The 23,266-nt window shown below is 37.1% G+C and overlaps 1 protein-coding gene across 3 annotated transcripts in view; it reads left to right on the top strand.

Moving 5' to 3' along the window:
• The window catches only part of LOC124264135 (dipeptidyl peptidase 4-like), a 541,860-nt gene that overhangs the window by 147,580 nt on the left and 371,014 nt on the right, over window positions 1–23,266 (top strand). The window contains exons 1-2 of one of the 3 annotated variants that reach the window (XM_046698860.1): window positions 9,275–9,330; window positions 14,337–14,862. The exons of the other annotated variants lie outside the window; for them this stretch is intronic. Coding sequence (XP_046554816.1) covers window positions 14,788–14,862 — 75 coding nt within the window. The 5' untranslated portion in view covers window positions 9,275–9,330; window positions 14,337–14,787. Of the gene's footprint in view, window positions 1–9,274; window positions 9,331–14,336; window positions 14,863–23,266 lie in introns of those variants that run through there. 3 annotated transcript variants of the gene reach the window in all.

Here is a 23,266-nt window from a genome sequence, read left to right as displayed (position 1 = left end):
AATTAACTAAAGGTGCTATCAAGGCTGAACTGTTAAGGTGCAAACTTTGAAATGGTGTGACTCTCAACTATCGTGATTTACATATTATACCGTCCTGATCTTGGACTCCTACGTAATCATAATTCATAGCTGATTCAGTCCAGATTGGGGACTCCCAACTAATCATGATTCATGCTTGATTCTGTTCTGAGCAGGGATTCCTAACTAGTCCTGATTCATGGTTTATTCAATCCTCATCTATCAAATACATAGAGCGCCAGATATTCTCCATCAGTGACGTCTCGGGCATATCAGCTGTGACTTAATGAGGATATACTATACTTATGCATTACAGTATTCACAAAGGTGATCACAGAGATGGGTACTGAATACACGAGATATGGACCATCTACTCACAGACACATCAAGTGTTTTCTGTATAGAATGTAAATTTATATTTCAGTTTGTGCATCAACTAGTTGCATTTTCCATACTTGTCCATATCGCCCTCTTCTGTATTTGTGTTTCCTGGTATATAGTCACAGAACCTATATACACTGGGGGCCTTTCCATAATTTGTCCATTCCCATTTCATGTTTTTGGTATTTACCGGTCCGGAAATGTGTCACAGCACCTTTATACACACTGGGTTCACCATGTGGCCATGCTCTTGCTCAGTCTTGCCATTGTTTCTCTGCTGGTTTCTTCAAGTTATGAACCAAGATTACAGGCTCAGTTTTTTGCAAAATAGAATGAAATGTGCTAACACTTGCTTAGTTTTAGTTGACTAATGATGAAATATATGTTATTGTGGTACTAACTATGGGCAATGGATGTTCTACATAAATATAGAAAATCAATGCAAAAGAATACCCAGTCTTGACTCTCAGAAACAAATTCTGTTTAGTGCAAAGAGGAAAATACATGTAGCTGTGAAAATTATATGAATGGATTACTGAAAATCATTGATGACACCAGGTGTTCGTGAAAAGGGATAAGACATATATTCCTATATGCAAGGGTCTGTTTAGTGGTACTTTATAGGGAATAATGACAGCATTGAGTCAAAGGTTTTGCAGTATGTACAGGTTTACCTTGTACAGGTAGATATGTGCAAGCTCCTATGTACTACCAGAGCTCAGGGTTACAAAGTGGTTTTCATGGTGATATATCCATGGATGTGGGCTAGTAAGTCATAGCTACCAACATCAGACCAGAGCTGGGCTAAGGTGTTGGATGAAATGTAGAAGAGCAAAAATGTTGATATGATTTTTGGCATGATGAGTGAGCACTATGTGTTACCTAGTAGAATATTGTTACATTACATAAATAATGAACATCATTTGGCTGCTGCATTCTCTTAAATACTGGGACAGTAAGCAATAAATATTTTATGTCTCATAAATTTTTCTCCACATTATATCTTCAACAAAAATGTTGATGATGTCACAATGCAATATTGCATGGAACTCTGCATAGAGTACTTATAGTAAGTGTGTGTCTCAAATACAATTAATGTACAAACAGTGGAATATCTAATTAATAACATTATATACAAATGAACAAAATCAGTTTTACTTTAAACAATTCAGTTTTGGTCACTTTGATGAAATAATGTATTCTATTTTAATTTTTTCATCCCTGTCTACTATATTTTGTAATATGGGAATATTGTAAAGTTTGGTATATTATTCCCCACATCTTTCTACATGTCCACTCAGTGGAATACAGGGACAGGAGGGGCCCCAGTTTGTGAACTCTCACTCTTGAATGCAGGGTATATCCCTTCTGTCCGATATACTGATATATATATCAGTGTAAGGTGCTTTGATCATCTTGTCAATATTCAAATCATAGGCAGATCTAGAGGAAGGGTGCAGGGGTGTGCAACCCCCCCCCCCCCCTTTTGTCCTGAAAGTTTATTAAATGACCATTGAAACTCTCGTGAAAATGAAGTGTGCACCCCCACTTTCTCAAAAAGCTGTATCCGCCCCTGCAAATACGAAGTATATGTTACCTCCGGAACCTGGTGTTATAATGTTTTGTATTAGCCGAGGTCATTATGTACATATATGTGGTTCAATTGTTAGCGTCCTGGGCTCTATTTCACAAAGGTGAGGTGAGGTGAAATTGGGTTTTACGTCGTGCTTGAGAATATTTCGCTCATATGACGATGTGCATGTGTGTGTATGTGTATGTGTGGCTGCTTGTACTAGCCCAGACTTAAGCTGGTTTTATAGTGCTGCCCACTGAGATACCATGCCGCAGTGAAGCATGAATAACCCACTCAGACACATTATACTGACTCGAGCACCTTGATGTACCCATTAATGCCGAAATGCCAGACAGGACCACCAACAAGTACCATATTTTAACGCCTTTTGGTATGACGCAGTCGAGGATCGAACCCGCGACCTCCCGCTCTCCGGGCGGACGCTCTAACCACTACACCACGGAGGCGGTCCATTTCACAAAGTGAAGTAGCACTATGGCTGTTGTGGCCATTGAATGTCCTTGAGGAAGTATTGAGTTCATGATGGTAATTAGGAGATAAACGTACTGTGTTGGAAAATCAGAGGTATATAACGAAATTATATTATTTCTAAATTTGATTTAAAACCGAATGCATAGCATAAGGTTTTAAATACAAGATTTAGAGCTATATTAGTTTCATTATATACCTCTGATTTTCCAACTCAGTCTGTTTATCCCCATTCTACCATAACCGCGCTATTAAGATTTAAAAAAACATACATACTGTTTTGGAAAATCAGAGGTACATAGCGTGATTTATATATTTACTGAAGTCATGGTAGAATACTGTAATGATCACTGAGTGAAAGGATATTATGTATATCTTCTTGTGCGAATGCATCATTTGAGGATCATATAATTAGCCATTCCACTAAGACACAATGATCACTCAGGGGCAGTGGGGTAGCCTAGCGGTTAAAGCGTTCGCTCGTCATGCTGAAGGTCCGGGTTCCATTCCCCACATGGGAACAAGGTGGTTGTTATAGCGTTGGCTCATCAGGCCCAAGACCAGGCTTTGATTTCCCCCATGGGTAAATACGTTAAGCCCATTTCTGGTGTCCCCAGCCGTGATATTGCTGGAATATTGCTAAAAGCAGCGTAAAAATAAACTCACTCACTCACAATGATAAAACAAAAAATCGTAATATAGAAACATCTTTTCAATTTGTGCAGCTGATACCATGGATAGTCCACTATAGTTTGTTCCATTGGAATGCTGGAATTGAACTGAAACCTCATTTATATGGACATTTTGTCAGGATGTTAGTGTGTCTGGACTGATGAGGTCCGCACTAACATGTATCAACCATGTAGTGCTCGAGTTCAGCTATTTCAGAATGATGGAGTACTGCAGCATACCATATATCTTACGAAGGAATCTGACCATGGCTCAGTGTTGTTATCTGCACAGAAATATTGGCCCATTGCTCGTCAATTCAGCTCCAACCGTCTCAGTTAAGGAGGGCATCATATTCCAGACAAACTCCGACCAAGTAAAGGTTTTATGCGTCTCTAGTCTGTGTATTTTGCTTCCTGGAGTTCAAAATTGGCAAGCATTTGGTCAATCTTTAACGTCATCAGAGTGGATATGAAACTTGATTAGATATCAGCAGTATATGCAGAAAACTATCCAGTTACGCAATGCTTGGAATGTTTGTTTTTTTGTACCACTCTTGTTGGAAGTTAATTTTTTCAATTTCCAAATGTATTTTATTTAAATTGTCATCAAGACCTTCGATGTCCAAGTTGAATTTTTGTGAAATCCAAATGTCAAACCATTGGTTCTTTATGTCAGTGCTTAGCGATACTATTTTTGAAGTTTTCTAGAATTGCCATGGCATGTGTGTATCGTACTCCCACATGTGTGTGAAGATGTGAATTCTGTTAGGAGCTTCAAGGTTATCTTATCTAACTGTATACAGATGACAGTAATTGTACCTGAGGAATACCACTTGTAGCAGCAGCAGCAGTAGTAGTATAAGTGGTAGTAGTAGCAGTAGAAGTAGTTGAAGTAGTCGTAGTTGTAGTAGTAGTAGTAATTGTAATTCAGCATGAGTAGTGGTTTCAGTAGTGGAAGTAGTAGTAGTAGTAGTAGTAGTAGTAGCAGTGGTAGAAGTAGTAGTAGTAGTAGCAGTGGTAGAAGTAGTAGTAGCAGTGGTAGTAGTAGTAGTATTAGTCTTAATTCAGCAGCAGTAGTGATTTCAGTGGTAGTAGTAGTGGTTTCAGTAGTAGTAGTATAGTCGTAGTCATAGTCATAGTAGTAGTAATTCAGCAGCAGTAGTGGTTTCAGTAGTAGTAGTAGTAGTAGTAGTATAGTAGTAGTAGTTGTAGTAGTCGTGGTCATAGTCGTAGTAGTAGTAGTAGTCGTAATTCAGCATGATTTCAGTGGTAGTAGTAGCAGTAATAGAAGTAGTCGTAGTCGTAGTAGTAGTAATTCAGCGGCATTAGTAATAGTAGAGCCACTTCAGCAGAAGTAGTAAGAGATGCTGCAGCACCTGTGGCTGTAAAAGAAGTAGGATGTTGTAATTGTAGTCAAAGCAGTAGGGGAGGTAAGTTGTAATAATAGTAGTAGTGGTTGTTGTAGTAGTTCCTGTAAGTTGATGTAGTGGTAGTAGCAGCAGCAGCAGCAGCAGTAGTAGTAGTAGTAGTAGTAGTGGTAGTAGTAGTAGTAGTAGTAGTAGTAGTGGTAGTGGTAGTAGCAGTATCCCAATTGTCATGACCGATGCTCATGCTGTTGATCACTGGATTGTCTGATCCATACTGGATTATTTACATACCGCCGCCATACTGCTGGAATATTGCTGAGTACAGGGTTTAACAACAAACCAAAACAAATTTGCTTTTTCGGATCATGCAATTTGATGTCAGATCCATGTTTCATTTCCATAACCAAGTCCATCAACTGTATAAGCATGAGGAAAATGGTGCATTACACCTTTATTTCAAAACAGATTAAAATAGGTCCATTTTTTGGCTGAATATCAATTTAATCAGGTGTTTTGAGCAGCTGTGAACTGGATCTCATTGCTGATGTATCAAATCAATAATAAAACGTCATATACATTAGGATGTTTATCATTGATGCTCAGTGGTTGGGTGCATTCATGCATGTATATATTTCATATAAAATAACTTTTTCAAAAATATTATTTATGGTGTATTTTCATTTAATTATATTTTATAAATTTTGTGTTTTCCATTCTCTGTAACATACCTGTCCGCATTGACCTGTTATTGCCTGTTTTGTGGTGCTCATATTTAAATGGATATATTTTGATGAAGAATCACCAGTTTTACATTATGGAAGACTGAATGTTTAGTTATGTACTAAATGAACACATTAAACAATTGATAAACAAACAGTTATAGTGAAGGCCCTTTATCTTAGGCTGGCAATGATGACATAACAGGGATCTGCATGATGATAATGATGGGATCTGCATGATGATGATGATGATGACGATGATGATGACGATGGCGATGATGATGATGATGATGTCATGCAGATCCACTGGTGTGTCTACCATGTTGGCCATACATGAACAAGGTCCTGATGGCATATTGTTGATAAACTTGTATTGTATTTTTGCACAAAGAACTACCCGAAGCTGGGCCATGTTGGTGGGTGCCAGATCTCTGACGTATAACCTTACCTTAGAACATCCCGATGCTCTACTGGGGACATGGGAGGGCAGTTCACTGCCTGTATGCCTGCATGTCAGAGACACTGGGTGATGAAGTGGGCATGATGTTGTCTGACGTTGTTGTCTTGCAGTTCAGAGTTTCTGCCAAAAGTTCTAGCAAATGGAACAATGGCAGGCTGCAAAATTTCATCAACATTTCAGTGGGCAGTTAAATGTCCATTCACAAAAACCAAATCATTCTGTCTGTCATGTGTGATACCACCTCACACCATTACACTACTGCCCAATGCCCACTACCAAATATTGTCAAGAATATTGTCCTGGCAGATGTCACTGCTCTGTCCCAACCAATTTTTCTGGGGTCTGTGAATCAGAGGCAAACCATTGGTATCACATGGTGTCATGCTGTTCGGCCACATCATGCCCCTGGTGTTGCCTAGCTTACTTCAGTCTGCTTCTTATGAAATATGGTTATTTCGCACCTTTTACAGGACGCCCTGCTTTCAGAATGGCTGCATGTTTAACAGTAGATGTTTGGACCCACCCCATTGTACACCAAATTTTGTCGGTTCATTGAGCAACAGTCTTGGAAGCATTTTTCAGGATGTGCTTAGCTCGAATGCATTAGCGACTGTGAGTTGCCTATAGATACACACACACTTGGCATTTGGTGTACACGTGCATTCTCTTCACATACTGTTCATGTGGGATGTGAAAATTCATTGTGATTAGATGTTGACGTCAGATGCATTGTAAATGTTCACAATAGTTCCTTTTTTTCCAGTAGAATATTTGTGAAGATAGGAAATTAAATTGATGGTGATGGTCAGAAAGGCATGAAATTGCTGATATTGATAGTGATAATGATGGTGGGTGACATTAATTATGGAGATAGTATGTCAGTGTGATGTATCTTCACATGGATGGTGGCCTGGGTCAACATATGATCCCTGGGAAAGTCAAATGACCCTCCACCCCTGACCATTACAGGTCCACCACCCATCCTTCAAATGATGTACGATATCCGATAGTGTGATATTGGTATGTTGTTGGGTACAATATGTGAAGCTCATTTCTGGTGTACCCTGTGATGATGTTGCTGGAATATTGTTAAAAGTTGCATAGAACTTTATTCACTCACTCACTCATATTCACTGTTGGAAATGATAGGATGAAAGAACAAATTGATGATACTGATACTGATACTGATGATGATGATGATGATGATGATGATGATGATGATGATGATGATGATGATGACAACGATGATGATGATGACACTGATGATGATGATGATGATGATGATGATGATGATGACTGATGATACGATGATGATGATGATGATGATACTGATGATATACTGATGATGATGATGATACTGATGATGATGATGATGATGATGATGATGATGATGATGATGATGATACTGATATGATGATGATGATGATGATGATGATACTGATGATGATGATGATGGTGAATGATACTGATGATGATGATGATACTGATGATGATACTGATGATGATACTGATGATGATGATACTGATGATGATACTGATAATGATGATGATGATACTGATGATACTGATGATGATGATGATGACGATGATACGATAATGACGATAATGACGATGCTGCTGCTGCTGCTGCTGCTGCTGATGATGATGATGATTTTGATTATAGTGGTGCTATTGATAATCCTGGTAATATTGGTGACTGTGACAGTAGTGATGATGGTGATGATATAGATAATGATGAGACTATTGTAGGTGATGTTAATGTCAACCTTCTAATGTCTCACTCGAAGCTGGGGTTTTGTATTCCCCTGAGAAGTGAGGATGTACCTTGTGTCCACACTGTTCCTTTGACTGGGGAAGCAATAAAACATTTTGAATATGCTTTGGGGTGTGGGTTTGGCGCATTATAATTATGCGAATTGTTTAATTACTAATGATGGTGATCGATGATGTTGTTGGTGATGATGCTTATGATGGTGGTGACATTGATGATGGTGATGATGATGCTGTTGATGTTGTTGGTGGTGATTGAGTTGTTAGAGATGAGTGTGAGAGTTATGGTATCATTCCTCTCTTAACAGTCCTTCAGTTTCTATCTGGTCAGGCTTGCTGACTTGGTTGACACATGTCATTGTATCCCAATTGCGTAGATATATGCTCATGCTGTTGATCACCGGATTGTCTGCTCCAGACTCGATCATTTACAGACCGCCCCATATAGCAGGAATATTGATGAGTGTGGGGTAAAACTAAACTCACTCACTCAGTTTCTATCATAGTGTTTTTTATCTGAATTTGTGAATGAAAAATGGGAGTGTAGCAGGTCTCAGATAATTACTAATTTAGTGAAACCAAGGATAGAGTACTAAAAATCGAAGAAACATAATCAAAGAAAATTTGGGATTCAAACCCATGATCACAGTTTTCTGGCACACCCAAGGGACATAACTCTGTGCAACAAACTGAGGAAGTGGCTGATATTGATGTTAGTTATTATTTTTGATTATCATATTGATGCTGATTATAAAGAGACTGACATTGATGGTGTTTGTGATTTGAGCACGCTGATTATAGTGATTATAATATTAATGTTAGGCTTAAATTTGATAATAGTGTTTTAACTTAAAATCCTGGTGATGTTATTGATAATGATATTCAAAATCTATTGATGGTAAATGCTGATGATAATTGTGATGGTGTTAACAGAGGTTATATTGATGGTAATATTGGTGACAGTATCTTTGATGAAGGTTGTCCTGATGATATTGTTGCTGAACATTATGGTGACAATATTGTTGATAAAAACAATGATGATCATTGTTCTTGATCATCTTTTACTAATTTTGCTGGAGATATTGCTATTTACCATATTGATGATGATACTGTTGATGAAAATAATACCGTTAATATTGTTACCTTAAATATTCATGATAATATAGTTTCCGGAAATAAACATGATAATCTTGATTTTAACAATAATATTGATGAGAAGATAAGTAGCTGGATTAATCTTTTGAAGAACATATTCATATCCCAATTATAATCAAATAATTTCCTGTTTCGAAATGCTTTGTTATTTTTTTCTGTAAAGGCAATTTCACAAAATAACACATTTGCATTCCCACATCAGTCATATTCCGTTTCATATTAAACATGATACCAAATCATAGCACCATGCCCTTAACAGAAATACCTTGCTTAATAGACCTTGGCATAAGCTATTTTCAGCATAAATGTAACCAGCTCAACAGTGATAATTGATATTTCTATAATTCCAAAAGAATTATCAGGCAGACATATTTTTTGCCTCTCAACTACCTGCAAAGAAGTGAAAGGGTTAATCTGTATAAGCTAGGGATTGTATCCTGACTTGACACTATAATACCATTGAATTATTGTCAATGAGCAATTAACATTATTTTTAACATGTGTCTTTCAAATAATCATTATCAATATTCTACTCATTTGACTCTCTAAGAAGAAGGGGAGTAGAAAGTGCCAAGTTAGATTTTTTAAAAGCTATCTTCCTGGGACGACGCAGAAAGTGATACCCTCAACCGGTGTGAGCTATTTGCACTATTGCTGGTACGTTCTACGAGCGACGCAGCCACGACAGGGATACATTCTCCGTGATTATTTCATGTTGTATTCCTGGGTGAGAGAGATTTGTGATTCTAGGATTTTCTAGCATGGAGGAGGATGTTGCTGCTAATTGAGGATGTAGTGTTCATTGTTGGTGTCGTCATTGTGTGGATGCTGAAAGGTGTCGCGTGGATCATTTCCCCGATAGTGATTGTGTGCTTTATTTCAGCTGTGCGGTAGTCACGGCTTCTCAGACGACATGTCGTGCACAATGTGATGGTGTTGGATTATTAGTCAAAGATAGGATAAACAAGCCCTTCACTGATCAGTTAGAGAAGACTATTATGTAACAGTTGAGATGCACTGTAAGTAATCAGAGAGAAAAATAAACACATGTCGCTGCTCTGTAGGATTGTGTCGATGGCCATACACTTGTTGATATATGCACGCTTCATGTAGCCAGTGGTTGAAAGTGCAATCTATATATGCTTTTAAACATTATAAAACCAAGTGAAAAATATTAACAATAGATTAATTTGTAGGCTTACTGGTAATTAATCATTAATATTTCATGATTCATTTTAATGATTATTTTATTGCAAAGAAAATCATTTGTCAGCAAATTTGGAATAGCTGTATAAGATCTTACTTAACTAATTTGAATTGTGGTAGTGTTTGTTTTGTCAATAATATCAGGTTAGTGTATTAATTTGTGTTTTAAATAATAACCTTAATTATAGTTGTAAGTTAGACACATGTCTGTAGATAGAAAATTGTGTTGGATTAATTACCAAACCAAACTAAAACCATCATTAACGTTAAATGAGTTCCTGAATTTCTTTTTACCATTTTTCTTGGTAGTTTATATTTTCCTAATGATTCTTCTTGCATTCATTGATCAAGTATAGGGGTAATTGATGTGCTGGTTTCCTTTAAGTATATTGGACAATTTATTAATTTATTGATTTGAAAAATAGAACAGTTATATTCACTCACATGTCATAGTGATGGATGACTTACTGCACAAAAACATGACTTGCATAATTCAGAGCTAGCCTTTTGATATTTTGTGAATCAGGGACAAGAAGTATTTTTTATGTGTCTGGATCTACGTGAAAATGTGGGTCTATTTTGAGAATATCGTATACTCACAATTTCCTTGAAGATGATACTTTGTGGATAATTTATATAAACATTTTGATGTCTATATTTTCTGTGTCAACATTCACATTTGGAGTTGCAAAATCTAATCCTTGTAAAAAGTATTTTGAAGTAGTTTAAAAAATTAAATGATTAATATTTCTTTGACATTTTTTATTTCTTAACACCATTAGGAGCCCTCTGCTTGCCCTTTCATTAGGTGAAGGAGTAAATCTGTTTCTATTGCAGTTTTTGAATATTGCCTTTACTGACACATTGGGTCTCCGTGAGACTGGTGATGGGGTGGGGGTGTAGGTTTTGTGCAGGTGCTTGATCCTGGAGTGGGTGTGGTGCATACAGGGAGATATACATGCATGTGCATGTGCAATATGCCTGTCTAGGGGTGCCTAGTATCTTAAGGGGTGGATGAGTGGGTTTGACAGACCAAGTTAATTGAATTAATTGGAATTGTGTATGGTTGTGTGGAGTCACCAACAGGGCAGGGGACCGGAGTGGGGTGGGGGACCAGAGGCTATCTGTTGTTGTTATATTGAAGGGTGGTAGTGTAGCCTTTCATAGGTATGCACATGTGTGTACTGTGTCTAATGGACGAAGGGGCAGTGTTGTCTAGTATCTGTCTTGAAATACAGAGAGGGAGGAACACTGCTATGCAAGTTGTGTGTGTCGCCTAAATGACTATTGATCTGGTTTAGTAATGAGTTACATGTCAGTCACATGCACTGGGATGGGAAAAGATTAATGAAAAGAGTAGCCCTATCAGTAGAAGGGTTTTACATAACAGGGACCAGCAAGGTCAGAAAGGGCAAATCAAAGAAGTTCTATTGTCGTACTTCTGTCTTTCACCTGATGAAGGGCAAAATGCTACCCCTCTTGAGTTGATATTGGAAAAGTAAATTGACATCCATTTAAGGACATGTGTTCAATAAGGTTGTGTTATTAAGCATATCATTAGCTTTTTAACAACAATTTAAAACAATCTATAAATGCCCAAACATCTTAACCACATACAGTGTCGTCATGTTTTTGTTCTGGATGAAAATGGAGTGATATGTATATAATCATTAGGTCTCAAATTAAGTAGTATGCTGTTTGAATTGATTATAATATTAGTAAATTATTTTTTCATAAACTTACAGTTACTGTAGAATGGGATGATTAAACAACATTTAAAATTGGGAAATCTGCATTGAAAATTAATTACAATCACTTTATACATCCTAATACTTCAGTTTCAATACAGTTGTAGTATTTGACCTTGAGAAATTTATAGTAATTGATGTCTGCAGACCCGTCTGGCTGTTCCACTTAAAAGCTATATTCCCAAATTTAAATTTGATCTCAAGTGTTGTACAGAGTCTTGCGAGAGCTTCAATCAAATTCAATTTGGGAAACACGTGTTTGGAAGCATTTCTCATTGATATCACTGATAAAGATTTCTAAAACCACGAACAACAAAGTCTGGAGTGTTTCCTAGGAATTCATTTGTCACATGAAGATGTTTTGTGGGACTGTTTCAGTGAGATGGGATTTGGGGGTAAATATTGATGGAACCATTTAAGAATCGAACATAGACTCTGAAGTCTCCTCACCAGATGGCGCTGACAGCTGGCAAACATGAGTTGTGTTTCTGCCGTGTAACTTAATCATCAGGGGAGCTGGCTGAGATAATCTAATCTGTTGTGGCTAAATCTTGATCATGTACAATCAGTGATATTTGTTTTAGGGGAGGGGCTCGTATTTACAAAACTATATGTCGAATTTGACCCAAATTCTGTTATTTTTTTTCAAGTAAAAAATACACACCATTAGTTCTTTTTTTATTGGCAGTACAAAATGGAATGAGGTTAATGTTGGCTAGAGTCAGATACTTTGCATTATATTGATTAATTCAGTGTTCAGTTCACATGAAACGTAACTTACTGATATATGTTGGAAAACAGAGCTATGGAGGAATGTAATGACAGTCAAATCAAGTCAAGGATTATGGCATGGCTAACTTGATCACTGACATTTACACATAGAATTTGAAGGGAAATCAGACCCCAGAAGTTAGGGAATAAAATATATTGTGTGGCAATTTGATACATGAATTATTTGAACAAATATATCCGTTCATGTCAAAATGAGCTTCTATATAAAATTATTTCAACAAGTAATCACATGAATACATGAATTTACATAACTTTTGAATGCCAAATCTTTTAATTTCAGTTAAGAATGTGTTTTTTGTAAGAAGGATTTAATGTTATTTTGAACAAGCATGTTAATGTTAAGCTAATCATGCAAGCATTCTGAATAGTACTGTTTTCTCCTCTCAACCATTTTTAAAAAGGAAGCAGTATGATTCAAGCGACAATATATTTTGAAAATAATTGCATATGCTTGTATCAAGGATTTTAATTTGAATTAAAACCCAGTCTTGTCATTGAGACGAACATACTCTCATTTGCTGCCCAATTTATAGGATGAAGAAAATTTAACATTATATATTTAATTCAGTTCTTCAATACAGTGTTTGTAGACTGTAAGTAGGTTTGAACATATTTCTTTTTATCATGTTTGTTTAAAAAATGTTTTAACAAATATGAAGCTTTATGTAAATTGAGAATCTACATAACGGGAAGTCATTTGGTACAGCTGAAATATGAAAATGAGTTCAATTAGCAAACAATTGATAATTTTCAGATTACTTTAAATTTCTTTTCACTGAAATAAGTTCACCATATAACTGTAGGAAGGTAAGGAGAGTGTTTATTTAAAGGAGACAGAATTTATAATTCCTTTCAACTTAAATGAGATTTCTTTCTGAATGACATTAAACAGGAAGGTCTTTTTGAAATCATCGATTGTTTTGGTCTGATTTCACTGACCATGAAATTGAAAAGATTAAAAGATAACCAGGCTGTAGACATAATATTAGGAAAAAAACTTTGAAAAATGTAGAAATGTTGGGAGGTAAAAACAATATTTTATCAACTATGTCGTTAATACTCATGTAGAAAAGAAGAAAAAAGATCACCCATTTTCATGCTCAAACTCATCTTAATGTTTGCAAATTACATCGGCTGATAAAATGTGGAATAGTTCATTTTGATTGTCGCATTAATATCCCTTGTATCCTTGAAAACAAATTCCAAATATTTTCATTGTTTGCATGTGTAAAATCATCACAGTATCTGTGATATAAAATAGATGAATATAAACATTAATACATCCTGCCATCAGCTTGATTTGTCAGGATACATTCATTTTATATCAATCTTTCATGACATTTGTAACACTGCAGCATCTCAACTGGAGTATTACCGTGTGCATAAATCAGAATATTACGTCCATAAATAATTAATGTGAACTCCTTCCAATCCTATCTGTATCCTTTCTTTTTGAAACCTATGGGGTTAATATAGTTATTAAAATTGTCTGGATGAAATCGCATTATTTCATTTGCAATTTCAAATAAAAATCCAATATTTTTGCTGTCTATTATGTTTACTTACGGATACATCAGACCATATCTGCTTCTGTAAGATATCCCTGCATCATTAAATTTTCTGAATTAATCGAATATTTTCTGATTAAAAGTTTTGAAATATTGCTTATGTTTCTAGTTATATGTTTTCTGTTGTAAAAGGCGCACTCAAAACATATATAGATCAACATGGCATATTTCCTGAACATATGTGTATACTAAATAATCTCAGCTTAAATCATCTGTCTGTCAATCAAACTGTACTCACAGCTGAATGATAAAGAAATAAATGTAAGAAATTCTATTACATTGTTTACCAAACATTTTTCAAAGTATATGATTTTATAGTGTAATATACTGATAACATAAGAAATTCTTTTACAATATTTACCAAATATTCTTCAAAGTATATGATTTTATAGTGTAATTTCTTTGGTGTGCATGTCTAGAGGGCATCGTGTTTGGGCAGCGGTGGTCCAGAGACGTCACTCCCAACACTGAAGATACAGGACAATCCATCCCTAATTCCTGGGGCACAGATATACTCGCATATAGAACTCTGGAACTTATTTTGGGAAGCATTAAATTTAATTGAAGAAGATAGTTTGATTTCTGCTGGACTCAGGAGCAGAGATCTGTAGACTTCAGATTTTTGTGTTGCGTCAGTGAAACAATCTAATATTGTAGACGTGGGAATTGCTGCTCGCTTATACTACGCAGGCAGACAGACTCAATTTGACCTGATACATCAATATTGCTCAGGCCGACACAGCAAACTATTTGTGACATGGGCAAAGTTTGCCAAAGTCACATGTAAATGGGCAATGACTTTACCAAGACTGTATGATATTGAGAGGTGGAAGAACCACATCACTGAAAATAAGGTAGTGTTGGAAGAAAATGGCAGGTTACAAGAAGGTACCAACGGACAAATGGAAAGAACCTGAGGATCCTGCTGGAAAGTTGGACATTGAGGTAAGGGATCACTGGGAATATACTTAACCCTATAACTTAACTATCTCAACTGAGGTTAAACACGGGCTTTTCTTTATTTTATCCCAGAAATTGGATATTACGATATTTATGTTTTTCTTGAATCAGAAAGGATTATCTGGCATGATAAAGCGTTGACCTGGGTTCTCATGAGTGAGTGAGTGAGTGTGTTTGAGTGTGAGTAGTGAGTGAGTGAGTGTGTGTATCAATCTGAGAGCTTACATCATAAAGTATTCAACAGTAATACAGTAATTAACATGGGGGTCTTACTGTGCATAGTGTTAATCTGAAGTTTTATATTGTAGAGCATTAGGTAGACTATCTACAGAAAATTATGTTAATAACATGCAATGAAAAGAAGCCTGAAACTTTGGTAATGTGCCACACTTGCACCTCCTGCATTGTGTATGTTTCAGGGTCTGTATGACAGAGTAAGCATTAGGCTGAGGCTCATGTCTTGTTACAAAGTATTGACCTGAGAGTTTGTTACAAACAGTATCAACCTGAGGGCTTACCAATATATGATACAGTATCAACCTGAGGGCTTACCAATATATGATACAGTATCAACCTGAGGGCTTACCAATATATGATACAGTATCAACCTGAGGGCTTACCAATATATGATACAGTATCAACCTGAGGGCTTACCAATATATGATACAGTATCAACCTGAGGGCTTACCAATATATGATACAGTATCAACCTGAGGGCTTACCAATATATGATACAGTATCAACCTGAGGGGCTTACCAAGGGCTTACCAATATGATACAGTATCAACCTGAGGGCTTACCAATATATGATACAGTATCAACCTGAGGGCTTACCAATATATGATACAGTATCAACCCGAGGGCTTACCAATATATGATACAGTATCAACCTGAGGGGCTTACCAATACCAATATGATACAGTATCAACCTGAGGGCTTACCAATATATATATGATACAGTATCTTACCAATATATGGTATCAACCCGAGGGCTTACCAATATATGACACAGTATCAACCCGGATATATGATACAGTATCAACCTGAGGGCTTACAGTATCAACCTGAGGGCTATATATAATACATGAGGGCTTACCAATATATGATACAGTATCAACCTGAGGGCTTACCTATACCAATATATATATGATACAGTATCAACCTGAGGGCTTACCAATATATGATACAGTATCAACCTGAGGGCTTACCAATATATGATACAGTATCAACCTGAGGGCTTACCAATATATGATACAGTATCAACCTGAGGGCTTACCAATATATGATACAGTATCAACCTGAGAGCTTACCAATATATGATACAGTATCAACCTGAGGGATTATATCACACAGTATAACTTCAACCTGAGGGCTTCTGGCATAAAGTGTTACCCTGAGGCTCATATCACATAGTGTATCGGATGAAATGTAAACATTGTATGACATAGTGCTGAGCTGTAGGGTATATATCATGCAGCAGTAACTGGCGTGACTCTGAAGTCTTGTATAACAATGTTTTAACCTATGGGTTTCCTTTGACCTGGGGCTCAACTGATGGGAATGGATGCAGATTTGAGTGCTTGTGCCATATAATGTATCATACAGTTTATGTATGTGTTTATCAACTTATCCTGATATGGCTTCTGTCACACACTGTTATCCTTTGTATCACTCGATATCCTGATGGCTTGTGTTGACTAGTGTTATCCTGATGGCTTGTGTTGACTAGTGTTATCCTGATGGCTTGTATCACTAAATGTTATCCTGATGGCTTGTGTTGACTAGTGTTATCCTGATGGCTTGTGTCACTAGTGTTATCCTGATGGCTTGTGTTGACTAGTGTTATCCTGATGGCTTGTGTTGACTAGTGTTATCCTGATGGGCTTGTTATCCTGATGGCTTGTATCACTAAGTGTTATCCTGATGGCTTGTGTTGACTAGTGTTATCCTGATGGCTTGTGTCACTAAGTGTTATCCTGATGGCTTGTGTCAACCAGTGTTATCCTGATGGCTTGTGTCAACTGGGTTATCCTGATGGCTTGTGTCACTCAGTGTTATCCTGATGGCTTGTGTCAACTAGTGTTATCCTGATGGCTTGTGTCAACCAGTGTTATCCTGATGGCTTGTGTCAACCAGTGTTATCCTGATGGCTTGTGTCACTCAGTGTTATCCTGATGTCTTGTGTCAACCAGTGTTATCCTGATGTCTTGTGTCAACCAGTGTTATCCTGATGGCTTGTGTCAACCAGTGTTATCCTGATGTCTTGTGTCAACCAGTGTTATCCTGATGGCTTGTGTCAACCAGTGTTATCCTGATGGCTTGTGTCAACCAGTGTTATCCTGATGGCTTGTGTCAACCAGTGTTATCCTGATGGCTTGTGTCAACCAGTGTTATCCTGATGGCTTGTGTCACTCAGTGTTATCCTGATGGCTTGTCAACCAGTGTTATCCTGATGGCTTGTGTCACTCAGTGTTATCCTGATGGCTTGTGTCAACCAGTGTTATCCTGATGGCTTGTGTCAACCAGTGTTATCCTGATGGCTTGTGTCAACCAGTGTTATCCTGATGGCTTGTGTCAACCAGTGTTATCCTGATGGCTTGTGTCAACCAGTGTTATCCTGATGGCTTGTGTCAACAGTGTTATCCTGATGTATTGTGTGTTATCCTGATGGCTTGTGTCAACCAGTGTTATCCTGATGGCTTGTGTCAACCAGTGTTATCCTGATGGCTTGTGTCAACCAGTGTTATCCTGATGTATTGTATCAACCAGTGTTATCCTGATGGCTTGTGTCAACCAGTGTTATCCTGATGTATTGTGTCACTCAGCATTATCCTGATGGCTTATTCTGCACACTTTTAACCTGTGGACTTCTTGTGTCACACTGTGATATCCTGATAGCTTGAATTACATAGTGTAAACGTGAGGGATCAGACAGTGATTACTTACAGTCAGCCTGCTTGGCCCTTGTACATCATTTGACACAGTACATAGCCAATTGGCAGATACGTACTTGATATTGTACATCATCTGACACAGTACAAGGTTGCTTCAGTCAACACACATGAGGACCATAGAGACTGCCCCATGTGTTTCATATTTAGATTAATGCATAAAAAGTGACAAAAACTCTTGACAAGACGTATAGCTTGAACTTTCCAGCAGTGAACTTCCCCTTTTATGTTGAGCAATATTCCAACAGCTCCAGCCTTTGGTGTTTACATTTCACAACTGTTGAGGTACAGTCAAGCATGCTCTTTTTAATCAAGGTTACAAAGAGTGTTATATGACTCTTTCTAAGAAGTTGTTCGATCAAGGTTAAACTCAAGGCCTCAGTATAAAGCCTTAAAAAAGGTTTATGGTAGACATGTGGAGGGAATTTCCAAATTTGATGCATCAGTGACAAAAATTAGGTTCGATGCAGTTCCCTATTTTGAGTTGTACCATATATTTCTGTGGGGTTTTTTTTCAGGTAAGGCCAGACGAATTTTATTTCTTGTTTTACGGATTTTTGTCCTCAGAAAACCTGAAGGCAGGAGGGAAAAAAAAAAAAAAATCACCAATCAAAGTAATATTCCTTCTAAATACTCAAAGTATTTTACTTTTGGCAATATATGAAGTGTAAAAGGAGGCAAAAAACATCTAAAAAACATTTTTCTTGTAAGTTTACACTTTTGGCCAATAAAAACATTAGGATTTTATTGTTTGAGTGGGGAAAATTAATAAAAAAAAATTCTTATGCTTGAAAAAATATGACAGGCGGATCCGTAAACAAGAAATAAAATTGGTCTGGCCTAAACAGTTAACTAGCCTTTGCATGAGTATGGCATTTGCCACTGGTGGGGCAAGATATGTTCAACTCTTCATAGGGGCGGTGGGGTAGCCGAGTGGTTAAAGCGTTCACTCGTCACGCCGAAGGCCCGGGTTCGATTCCCCACATGGGTACAATTTGTGAAGCCCATTTCTGGTGTCCCCACCGTGATATTGCTGGAATATTGCTAACAACGGCGTAAAACCATACTCAGTCAGTCAGCCAACTCTTCATAAACACCTGGTTTCATCCCTGTTTGATACTGATCCATAAACACATGTACATACTAATGATGAAGTCCGAATCGTACAATAGATTCTGCTTTCAGCAGAGGTTTCCTGTAGACGTGGAAAGGGTTTTGTTGTTTATATTCACTCCAGCTTAGTATGTAACCTGCATCAAAGAATGTTTGAGCAAGTGTCATGTGATGCTCTTTCAATTTCATGAAAGACCAAAAAATGCTTGAACCTCAAAAACATTGACATGTGGACACCAAATTCTAGAACTGCTGAAAAGCCAACTGTTTGTAAACTGACTCTTAAAAAGACATTTAATACAGCAGAGGTTTTTAAGTTTAACATTAGCTTAGTGACTTCTATTCAAGATCTTTGTTGAAATTTGATGTTAATGGTGTAATAAAGGTTTCCTACATGTTGTTCAAACATATTTATTTCATGAAAAGTACATGAACTGGATTGGTCAACAAGCTCAAAAGAACTATATGAAGACTGCTCCAGTATACATAGATATATGAAACAGTATGTTGTTCTAAATTTACCTATTCAGTTTATGACCTAGATACCTAAAAGGAAAGACAACTCTTGTGGTATGGAACCCGTTCATTATGTTATATTGATGCTGAATTGCTGAACAGCTGATGACACTGGACTGATTCATGGTGGGGGATATTTGTTTGGTTGTTGTTAAATGTAAGTGCAGTGGGGTCGAAAAACATAACCAAATTGTTCAGTGTCATATTTTCAACACAAACAACAATTAACTGACTAATTTATGACCAACATATGCATTTTTTAAAGAAGTATGTACAAGTATTTTTGTGCACTTTTCTGAAAAAGATGTATCTGTGCTTGCACTTTTAATGAATGCAATAATGTTTGAAGTAGCATACATACATGTATTTACATACATCTCATACATATTATTTTGTTTTTGTAAAGGGTTTTTGACTCAGGATGTAATACACATTTTGTGTACATTGTATATTATAGTTTAGCAAGTGTTTGTTTTATTTGTTTTTTCTCTTCACACCACCTTAAAGTATGAGTGTGTGAGTGAGTTTAGTTTTACACCACACTCAGCAATATTCCAGCTATATGGCAGCGGCCTGTAAATAATCGAGTCGGGACCAGGCAATCCAGTGATCAACATCATGAGCATCGATCTACAACCTTAAAGTATGAGACTGTTTAGTATTGCAGGTGCAATAATTTTCAATGGAATGACAGTTAGCAAAGCATACTACAATAAATTAATCATTACATTTCCATCCATTAAAAAACTTGTTTTGGTTTTGGGAGGTATACACATAGAAAATTCATGTGTACATCTGCATAATCGATTTATATTAATTTTGACATTTACCTACATAAAAGGCAAAAATGTAATGAGGTAAAATCATATTTACAAAAATCCAATATTGATATGATCCTGGTTTATTAAATCATAAACTCTAAGAACACAGTGACATTATACAGGATAACAATGCAAACCCAACCCAATCAGGTAACTGACTGACTGACTGAGTTTGGTTTTACGCCGCTTTTAGCAATATTCCAGCAACATCACGGCGGGGGACACCAGAAATGGGCTTCACACATTGTACCCATGTGGGGATTCGAACCCGGGTCTTTGGCGTGACGAGCCGACGCTTTAACCACTCGGCTACCCTACCGCCCTCCAGTCAGGTAACACATAGTCTGGTAGTGGGCAGGGTTTAACTTGGTTCATGAAAACATAAATGCAAATGTTATTATGGGCAATAATTAATAACCAGTCAAATGTGAGTAGTCTTCATTTATGAGTACTATATGTTTGTTGGCATTGTCTGTACTAACCAAAACAAGTTAAAGGACACCAAATATTGGAAGGATGTATGATTGCAGTTCCCACTAGTATTGACAGATCAACTATAGGCATGGGAAGAAATCGAGTGTTCGTTAAATTCTTTGAGTTTTTATGTAAGAAAGAAGAAAACATGTGCATGGATTGTTTTGTCTTCAGACATCTTCCCTAAGCAAATGAGTTCTACATAACTGAGTACAATTACAATTTCTACCCTTGCCCCCAAGACTAGAATTATGGAGTTGTATTTTGCCTGGGCTGATGAGTCTTTTGTTCAATCAAAATTGTGATAAAATCAACATACTGTTCATAAACATCATGGCAACAGCTGTGGAGATTTAAGTTTATTGCAGGATTTGCAGAACATTTCTACCATCCACTGGACATCAACAGATAGTATCCAGTATCTTACACTTATTAAGGTGCTCATATGACTTCACAAGATATTAACATATAGATCTCCATTATTGATCAGATTGTCTTAACTGGGCTCTATCCTATTTTTAAGCTTATGAAAGTGACATGAAGGAATCTGATTGGTTAGGTGGAGAGATATAGAAGGGCAATAACCCATAGCAGCCACTGGTGGTGCTATTATTGACCCACAAAATTTCAGCCTATTTTGGCAAGGATGAAAATTGGAGATTTAAAGTCAGTTTACTCCTTTGTCTTTGGAAGATCAGTTCTATTTACACTATATACAAAACATGACATCCAGGATCTGCCAGAGGTGGCCTTTGATGTTCCAGAAAATATAAAGTATCTGCCCACACAACATTTTTCTTATCAACACAATAGAAAATCTTATCATTAATTTTCATGACATTTATAAACATGGGGCCTAAATGTTTCTATTATTCTTGTTCAGATGATTAATCGCAACGAACAATAGATGATCATGTGATAATCACCTGTATTTGTCCATAACTGAGAAATATGTGAATGCATCTTAAAATATATTTGAAACAAAACAGAAGCTATGATAAGAAAATTACATACACCAGAGATGGACTTTACTAAAGTGGTAAATGTCAGAGACCTGCATCACTTAAAGCTTTCCTCACCAGCTGACAGGTTTCTGTTCAAAGCAGGGTAAACCTCAGCTCACGTAGCTGGACACCTTCACAATATTATGTTTGTTGGTTTGTTGGTTTGTTTGTTGTTTAACTCCATGAGTGAGTGAGTGAGTTTAGTTTTACGCCACGCTCAGCAATATTCCAGCTGTATGATAGTGGTCTGTATATAATCGAGTCTGGACCAGACAATCCAGTGATCAACCGCCTAAGTATTGATCTACTCCATTGTTGTATTATGGAAACAAGAAGATGGACTATTGGAAACTCATTGTATATCGGGCGGTGGGGTAGTCTAGTGGTTAAAGCGTTGGCTCGTCACGACGAAGACCTGGGTTCAAATCCCCACATGGGTACAATGAGTGAAGCCCATTTCTGGTGTCCCCCGCGATATTGCTGCTGGAATATTGCTAAAAGCGCGAAAACCAAACTCAGTCAGTCAGTCAGTCATTGTATATCATTGATACAGTACAGAGGAAAGATATATCATACAATGTATTTGTATCTGAATATGTTTGTATTTGTGTTTTAATGTATCATGTAAGGTATATGTCAACATTCCAAATTATGTATATACATGTAAAGACCTGAAATTGGTATTTTACCCGAAACAATAATGGTCTGATATTCTACAAGAACAAATTAATTTTTCCTGCAGATCATCTATGTTTTCCAAGACACTATGGCCAGAGGCTGTATGGAATAACATGGCTACCGTCTCTTGTCAGATGGGTCTAAGCCGTCATTGCCTATGTATCAGGCAGCACATGTTGGGGAGAGCGGTAATGTGTATGTACAGAAGTGTTCATTTGTGTCTGGATGGTAGTCAAGTCTCGGTACGTCATCACCCCAGGGGGTGGCACTGGCGGCTATTACTGACAGCACTTGGCATGATGCAGATTCTCTGACCTGATGGTACCACCTTGACATGAACTGCTCCAAGATAAGTTGGCCAAGTTGTGCATCTGCTGCAATAGTCCACAGTCTGTTCACATTCCTCTTTGTCTGGCCATTGGTCAATTGATTAGGATAGCCTTGATTTTAAAGCATTTATTTGTCAGAGTGAGTGAGTTGGATTTTACACCACTTTTAGCAATATTCCAGCAATATCATGTTGGGGACAGCAGAAATGGGCTTCACACATTGTACCCATGTAGGGAATCGAACCTGGGTTTTCGGTGTGGCAAGCAAACGCTTTAACTATGCTACCCCACTGCCCTTTTTGTCAGACAGATGACTTAGGATGAATCCTCACATGTCTGAAGAGATGAAGCCACACTATTGCTGAAATACTACTAAAGGCAGCACAATAATAATAATAATAATAATGTCCACTTGTATGGCGCCGTTTCCATACCATACTCACTTATACATGGATTAGATATACATCTGTCAATCTTAAAAGACTGTTGACTTATGGATTATT

This window comes from Haliotis rubra, unplaced genomic scaffold, assembly GCF_003918875.1.
Source record: "Haliotis rubra isolate DU_JTF1 unplaced genomic scaffold, ASM391887v1 Scf91, whole genome shotgun sequence".
NCBI lineage: Eukaryota > Metazoa > Mollusca > Gastropoda > Lepetellida > Haliotidae > Haliotis > Haliotis rubra.
The sequence above is the reverse complement of the archived record's forward strand: the minus strand, read 5'-3'. Positions and strand labels throughout refer to the sequence as shown.